The sequence below is a fragment of the Aplysia californica genome, unplaced genomic scaffold (assembly GCF_000002075.1).
Source record: "Aplysia californica isolate F4 #8 unplaced genomic scaffold, AplCal3.0 scaffold00001, whole genome shotgun sequence".
NCBI lineage: Eukaryota > Metazoa > Mollusca > Gastropoda > Aplysiida > Aplysiidae > Aplysia > Aplysia californica.
Window position 1 is genome coordinate 4490108 of NW_004797271.1, and position 8963 is coordinate 4499070.

The 8963-nt window shown below is 40.6% G+C and overlaps 1 protein-coding gene across 1 annotated transcript; it reads right to left on the reverse strand.

The window, feature by feature from the left end:
* Positions 1-3265: 3265 nt before the first annotated feature.
* Positions 3266-8530, reverse strand: LOC101851538 (cAMP-dependent protein kinase type II regulatory subunit-like). Its single transcript, XM_035970486.1, has one exon. It carries the CDS (start codon positions 7384-7386, stop codon positions 6286-6288), a length of 1101 nt encoding a protein of 366 aa, XP_035826379.1. The 5' UTR covers positions 7387-8530; the 3' UTR covers positions 3266-6285.
* Between the last annotated feature and the right edge of the window lie 433 nt (positions 8531-8963).

The following is an 8963-nucleotide window of genomic DNA, read 5'->3' on the forward strand; positions in this document are numbered from 1 at the left end:
ATGAGGTCACGTATGTGTTGAAGATTAGATGTTTTACAAGAGAGTAACAAACACCAAAAGATGGAGGAGAGATAAGTACGGTAGATGTTAGATAGAAAAGTAGGAGCAAACCATACAAGAGCACCTACCTATCACCTGCAGGGGTTGTCTGTGCAAGAGGGATCAACAAATTAAACATTAACTATTCACAGACATCGAAATAATAAGTAATAATACATAATGATAAGGACAGGAAGATCTCTTTGATTCCACAATCACCCCCCCCCTCCAATTGCCTTGTATGCAGTGGGTTTAATTTTTATTGATCAACACTTCTAACAAATCACACTGCCATGTCTATCGTTGCAAAGAATAAGACAAGTATAAAAGAAACCACTGACTTTTTAGCTGGACAATCTTTTCATTGCATAAAAACTGGCCTGACGTCGTCAGAACGCCGCGCTCAGTCGTGATATCGTTGATATTCAGAAGCTATCAGTTTTACTGAAATATGGACACCATTCCTGCCACCCAAAACCAGCAATCTCACTCACGTCGTGAGTCATCGTCTCCAAAGATATGACTAGACTCTTGTGGGACAATCCTAAATCAATAGCAAAAATAGCAATGTAAAAGTACGCTTGGAAACTGATGACGTCTTACTAAATACAGATTAGAACCCTTTCACGTAAAAGTAGTCCGATCGATAGATAATAACCACATCAAAGAATAACTGACGCTGAAGCTGCTGATGCTGAAGCTGCTGACGCTTTTCTCAAAGTTTCAAGTAACATAACAAATTACAAATTTGAATGACCATCAGCTCTGCATTCCTAGGTCCAGAACAATGTTGGATGAAAGGGCCTTTTCCATCTGTGCTCCAAAACTTTGGAACAATGCATGCCTAGGTCCAGAACAATGTTGGGTGAAAGGGCCTTTTCCATTTGTGCCCCAAAACTTTGGAACAATTTGGATTTAGAAGTTAAAATGACTCTTTCGATTAATCAATTTAAAGCAAAGTTGAAAACAATGTTTTACAGAATAGTATATTTTAAATTGTGGAACTCTCTATCTGAAATATCTGTCAGTTTTGTTATGTGTTTTTTTGTTGTTGTTGTTGAAATTGATGCTTGTCGTAGTGGTACTGAGCTTTTTAGCCTTTGTGTGCGTGCGTTTGTTGTGTGTATGTATGTGTGTGTGTGTGTGTGTGTGTGTGTGTGTGTGTGTGTGTGTGTGTGTGTGTGTGTGTGTGTGTGTTTTGTAAGCGCCACTAAGCACCTTTTGTGGATTATGGCGCGTTATAAACTCATTTATTATTATTTTTGTTAAAATAAAAAAATAAAAAAACAACAACAGAGGGAACAAAGAAAAACAAAGAATCCTGTACAAAGCACTGGAAAACCAGAAGGACAGTGTCTGCATCATGCTTTCTATTCTTTTCGTGTAGGGCAAGTAGTTCCTGGTAGCGCTCAAGAAGAGCGATCGATAAGACCAGCTCTGGTGATTACAGTTTAAACATCAAGAAGAGGGGAAAAAGTATTGCAAAAATGATGCTGACGGGCTATTCAGGCGCATAATCTAAGATCAATCGCCAGGAGCCTTTGACATTTTGTTCGCGGTGGCTAATTGTCTGTAACACATGGACGTTCTGAGAAATTACTCCACGCAACAAAAGCGCTAAAGGATTTTTTTTGGGAGCAATAGAAAAACACAGCTAAATCATTCATAAAGAGAGATTAAAAGAGCCAAAAAGTAACTAAAAACATTAGTACTATAGTATAGGAGAGAGAGAGAGAGAGAGAGAGAGAGAGAGAGAGAGAGAGAGAGAGAGAGAAAGAGAGAGAGAGAAAGAGAGAGAGAGAAAACCCACCATAGTGTTAATTTTTCTTTTCTTTAAGGTTCAAACACTCTACTAGAACATATTCATCGCTAAGTTTGCCATGTTCTCCCAACATGTATCCTAGCCTAATGACTCCTTAAGTCTCTGCCAATAAATAATCTGATCCAAACTTGTAGATTTAAAAGATACTTCCGATGCTTTAGAGTCATAATAAAGCCTCACTGGCATCCAGCCTTCCCTACACACACACACACGAATCAGCTTTAATTAAGGAACCCAGATGCAGACTGTTTTTTAAGTGACACGCTTTTGTTACACTTCCCTGGAGAACAGACGTTCAAAATTTAATTGGTTGTCTTCACAGGAAAGAGCTCCTGGTGCCTGAAGGCTTTCTAAGCGGGAAAACATAGTTCTCTCTGTTGTATCCACAGGTTTTTAGAAGAAGTGGTTCAATATTAGTTACTGTCTGAACTTGATCTCGTGTCTGACAGTAGAACTGGAGGAAAATAGAGGACAGTGTGCACCCGATGGACATTTTGGTTACTTTAAAGGGCAAAACAGCGATATAATGTAGATACAGGCCCTTAAGATCTACCTTTTCCGTCAAGGAAACGCCACTATCTTGAATTTTATATTCAAAGTAAAACTAATAATACACTCAGATTGCATTTATACGGCACGCATTTCTTCTCGAAAAAAAGGTTTATGAGCTTTTAATGTGCTATTGCGTTACCTTTACAGACCCAATAACATTCGTATACAATCTCCGAAACCTTGGAAGTATTCAGTGTAATCTGTTATGTAACACCCCCAGACACCATCACACTGGCGTTTTCTTTCACTATATTAGACGGGCACCAATTCCTAGGTAGGTGAAACGACAAACATCATCATTCAGGATCTTTCAAAAGCACACAACTCTAGGCCTGGATCGTGACTCGCACCTGTCACTGAAACCTTGCTCGCGGGTTTGACAGATCAATTAATTACTTTAGTTCTTAAATCTCAGACTTTATTTAAACAAAAAGTTTTTGTGTCTTTCTAATGTCTGTTACGGTACTGCTAACATGCAATTATCAGTTTTAACTTATTAAGAAAAGCACCCAACTTTGGGGAGTGTGTGGAAAAAATGTTAACTACGAAAATCATGATTTTTCACCCAAAAATCATGCTCTAAATATAAAAGGTGCCTAAAGGGCATGCCCTTCCCTAAATGCTCACTAGAAAGGGTTTATCTTAATAACCCCCCCCCCCATAAAAAACAAAGAAAACTACCTCGCATTAAACTTCACCTACCCAGATCTCAGATCTAAGAATCGAGTATGGCATTACAAAAACCTTTAAGATGTACAATACAAAAACAAAGAAACTACAGACTGAAATATTTATCGCTTAGGCCCCTTACCTACCCCCCTCTCTTCTCTCTCTCTCTCTCTCTCTCTCTCTGTCTCCCCCCCCCTCTCTCTCTCTCTTTATCTTTTGCTCTCTGTATCTTTCATTCACACATACATACACACACAAATACATACAAATAAACAAACGCATACACACTAATCACACATGCAAATGGACTCAAAAGCAGACAAGCAGACATTCATCTATTTACTTATTATATGTGCAGATTTTTTATATTATCAGACACAAAGACACACACACACACACATACATACACACACACCCACCCACACACACACACACACACAAACACAAACACACACACACAGAGGAAATATACACACAGCGTCTATTTCTTTCCAAAGTAAACTTGCATCCTCATGGTTGGCAACATATACATGTAACAGCTTTTACAATATGTGTAGGGAAACGGGTATACATGGCGTATGTGCGAGTTATAGAAGTAAAATAAAACATTCAAAATTCAAACAACTGGTCAATGGTTACATTATCATCATGACACAACCTGGGGAAATATGTGGGTCAGTTTGACGTCACAACAGTATTGATTCTCTCTACAATGATCATCATGAGCATTAATGGAATCTTTCATCCAGGACGTATCATCAACAAAAAAAATAATTAAAAAATCACAGTGAAATTCAGGTAAACACTGTCACAATCATTTTAAGGATCACTCTGTGGAGAAAATGAAATCACATTGCAAATCGCAGAATTTATTCAACACAGCTGTAATTATGGTTCTACATCTTTCTCAGGTCCATGTTCAAGGGGATGAACAGCATATTCAGTATCATTTTTACTAGGTGTATAGGGAATTCGCTGGATTGTATTGTCATTTCATTAGACTGGCTTTGTGTAACTGGCACAACGACATTACAGGATACTTAAAACCGTTTAGTCTTTCGGATCATCAGTGCATCACAAATATATTCAGCTAGCCCAATTGAGAAAGTAGTAGTATTATAATCGGACTGGAGGTCTTTCTACGGACACATAGCGTAGGTTTTTACTACAGTCAAAATAGAAGAAAGAATATGCTTAAAATAAGATGTGAATGTAATTTATCGCGTTTTAGCTCTATTTATTTCCTTGTCAGAACAACAGGAAATTGTTGATCTCTTTTCATAGAGAGACTTTCTACAGCTTAAGGTCTGTAACGTGAGATCTAGATCGTATTCTGCCGGAATTTTCACATACATGGTCAAGGACACGTTTATACTTGATCCAAATAGTAAAACATATGATCGTCTGATTTAAAATCAGACATTTTCGAAATGAAAGGAACACATAGATTCCTGAAAGGTCATATTTTTCGCGGACTTTGTTGCTACTGACGGACTAAATTGAAGGATATCAAAGTCTAGCCCCAAGCAGCTTCGAATCCCTTTTTTTGTCCCCTGAGCTTACAAGAGGCTGTGGCGTGTGTTTGATGCGAGAAAGGGTAAAGGGAGTTCCCTAAGGTGTGCACATTTATTATCTTAGAGCTTCTTTCATCTATGTTGCTTTTTTACCGATCATATTGGCCCCATATCTTGGACAAAAGTTTTAACTGAAGAAATAAAGGTACAAACTGAATTTGGTTTTCATCAGAACTAACCATGCTTGTTATTTTGCTGTCCTTATAAAAAGAGAAAACACTTGACAGCTTTTGTTACATTATGCAAGCGCAAAAGTATATACGCTGATCAAAACGAGGAAAAAGAGGGGTAGCATAATATAACACGTTCGCACTATCTATTGTAGAGCATCACAAAATCGCAATGAGGGGAGTTGGAAACAAAAGCAGGGTGATGTTTCCAAAAAGACAAAAACTCATTACTGATTTCTTTATCTTCAAGGAACTATAGGGCCAGGATGTTCAGTAAAATAAAAAAACCCGACGTATCAGCGATTCTCTGGGGTATGTTTTCGTACTGATATTTAGAAATAATCAATATAGTAAACGAAAAAGTATAATTTTGTGAACTTTTTGAAGTATTAAAGGTTCAGCAACGGAAGTCACTAATTTACAATCATCTGGGAAATCATCACGTGTGTGATTCAGAAGTCCTGAACACTATGCTCGTTCCAAACTTTTAACTATTCTACCCAATCTGCTATGGCCTGTGTAGGTAAATAAAGTAAAATGTTTACTCTAAGTATTAATGCACCACATGAACACCAAGAGACCTTCAACTGTAACAGTAACGAGACTACTAAGTTAAAACTTGGTGTCGTTATGCTTGCAAACAAAGATAGACAAGCACGCATAGCCATCAACAGCTGCTCTTTGGGATTTTCCTCATTAAAAAAACATTCTATAAATGATTTAAAACAAGGCTTGCTAACAGAACAGGATTTTTACACTTTGAACTGAGTTGTACAGATCGACAAAATTGGCCTAAAATCCTTGACAATTTTCTGCAAGTCCATTCATTACAGATTCTGTGCTGAGATACTTTCTCCATGGACTTAAAATGTACTCTTGATAGCACCAGACCATAGACACTTCTCAGTATTCATGCATCTAAACAACTTCTTCACACTTTGGAACTTGCTATCCTTTCAAACCCAGCTTTTATATCCTGTTATCTTTGTATTGTCATTTTATTCAGCATTACATGGCATAACTGGCCTGTAGATTATGGGTCATTGGCATTCAAACCTCAAAAGTTTAAAATATTCATTTGAAGAGTGACTGTGGAAGTTTCAGTGCGCCGTAAGTGCAGATAGATATAACATTTGGAGATACAGTACAGAGTTGCATTGTATATTGAGAAGAAGAGAGTGGTATAATTTTATCGAGACAAACATTGGCACCGTTTGTCTTCAATTGTTCTTTTAAAACAAAAAATTGAACCTGGATTTAAATTAATCTCAGTATTTCTCACTCTTCACACTTAACATAAATATCTTAGCAGAGTGATGTACATGGAAATAATTACACAAAGCCAGCATCGGAGGGACCACAAAGAAATAGCAAATGCTTTTGACAACTAAATAATATGATATAGCGATGAACTTTGTTACTCAATTGGATAAGCAGACTAAGTTGATAATGCTTTATGTTAATTTGACACAAACATGGTATACAGCTGGCTGTTTCTCTTCATAATTTCAACACATGGGCCTAGAAGTCTTTCGAAACAATCCCGGTCCAGGAATGCGACCTTGACCCTGCCCACAGCGTACACATTAGCGGTACGAGGTTTGTTCTCGATGAGGGCAAGTTCTCCAAAGTAGGTGCTGTTGGTTCTCATGCCGATATCCTGCTCTGAGCCGTCTGAAGACGACATAGTGATCCGAATGTGGCCATCCTCGACGAAGTAAACTCCATCCGCGTCGTCCCCCTGGCGTATAATGGGCTCGCCGTCCTGGTACACGCGCGGAACGAGGGCGTCTGCTAGAGTCATGCGCTCGTAGCGATCTAGATTCTGAAGGATGGTCACGCTCTCCAACAAGTCTTCGTACTTCTTGCGTTTCTTGAAGGCTGATTTGAGCACAATCCTTCGGAAGGAATTCCGATCCATGGCCCATAAGGTGCCATCCGAAGCGGACCGCACCGTGGCTGACCGGGGCATGTTGTACATTAGGGCCAGTTCTCCGAAACTTCCCCGATTGTCAAACTGATGCACCTTTTTCTCTTCGCCTTTCACGTCTACCAGGACGTCGTAAACACCGTTATCGATGACGTAGAAGTTGTCGCCGTCGTCACCTTGGGTGATCACTGTCTCTCCTGGTTGAACCTTTTTCTCAAACATGGCGTCTATGACTTCTGATGTCTGTTCAGGTTCCAGGGATCTGAAGAGCAGAATTCCGCTGACGGTCTTTGTTAGTCTCTCACGTTGCTCGTCCGTTTTCGGGTAGACAATCTTATCGTCGTCATCGTCGTCCTCCTCGGGGTTATACCGTTCTGCAGAGACGGACTGACGTCGAGCGTAACGACCACTTGTCGACTTTGGCCTAAACGCAGCTTTGTCTGGCTCGCCCGCCTCGTCATCATCCTCAACTATGATGTACATAGGCACGTCTTTCGGTTTCCGGGCGTCTCGCGTTTTTGTGAAGTAGTCCACTGCGAAATCGTACAGGTCACCGGGTCGTTCTTTCAAAACGGCCACCGTAAAATCGCGGAGCAGATCCCCCAACCCGTCCGGGATCTCTAGATTCATGATCGCCGGCGCGCGGACTCAGCCTGACAAACAGCGACAGTCCCCCGCAGCAGCAACAGCAGGAGCAGTGGTGGCAGTGTAGCAGTATCGGGGGCGGAGGCGGGATGGAGCACGGGCAAGCCGCGAGGTGGGGAGGCTGGGGTGGTGCCGTATGGCTGACGGGGTGGGCAGAGATATCGCAGTATAAACAGTTGCGCGGTTTGGATCGATATAATGACGTCTGCAAATGACTGAATCCCTGTAAGATCAATTTAAACAGGATGGAAAGCTTTCATTTCTTTCCTTCTTGCTTTAATATCGAAAACTCTCCTTCACTTATTTATTTTTTCTTCCTCTCTACCAAATGTCGACCGCGATAAATGACGGGTTCCACGTGACTTGAGTTGTCACAGTGCCTGATAGCATGCTTGGGTAGAATTTCTCTCAAGAAAGTACTCATGTGCTTTCCCGCATCTGGCCTTGACAAGCTAAATCCTACCGCTGAAAGTTGGCCTCGGGCTCTCCCGAGCAGTCACTCACACAAAGATGTCGTGCGTGGGAGGTAATGCGATTCTCTGGTTCTAGTGTCGGAAAAATTTCCACACTCACAATCAGATCTAGCACACGAATATTAGAAAAGAAGCAGAAATATCAGACTCATTCCAGAACACACTCGAGAAATGGGTACGTGGTGTGGATAGAGTTGGTGTAAGTTGTGAATTTATTACAGTAATCCAACCAATTTATAAAATCTAAATTTGTTTTCAGCGAGCCTCCCAGAAAACAATCCAGTGTGTGTAGTTAGTCTTCCCGAGCGCCTATAACACGGAGTCTGTAAAATGCTGACTGGGGCTCTTTGGTTTATAAAGCAGTATAAAGAGCGAGATTTGCCAAAAGCTATCTTCCGATGTGTCAGCTGGGCTCCAAGTTGGGCAAAATCAGCTAGTGACGTAGATGTTTTCGTTTGTTGTTGGTGACGATGAGGACCTCTACTTGGCTCAAGGCAAGGGAACTAACAGAGGGTCAAAAGGCCCGCTGGCTATGGTCGTCGCTTGTGCCCTTTTGTGAAGATTATCGGTAAATGTTGCTGTGCTACGTCATCGTACGAGTCCTGGGCGTTGACATCTGCATTGGCATTTCATTTCTGGGAAAAAAGAGAGAATAACGGTTTCAGACTTTTCAAAGAACATATTTTTCCCCACAATTACTTTAACGTTCTCTTGACCTTATCAAAGCACAAAGTGTTTTGTCGTTTTCTGGGCTTGTCGTGTGTTTGTACAGAGCTCTGCCACACGAGTCAAATTACAAATCAAAATACCTCTGTAATAGCCCTTGCTCTTTTTATCTTCAACTTCTGTTTTTCTTTCTATCCTCCTCCTATTTCCAACTCCTCTCTCCTTTTTTATGTTTGCTCCTGTCTCTTTTTGTTCTTTTATCTATCTGTCTGTCTATTTGTCTGTCCGTCTGCATGTCTATTCATGCAACTGTCTGTCGGTGTATCTGTCTTTGCTTCTCTATAATTTCTGTCGCATTTTCTGGCTCCACCGACTTCCTTTTTCTCACCCCCCCTCCCCTTTCTTTCTCTCTCTCTCTCTCTC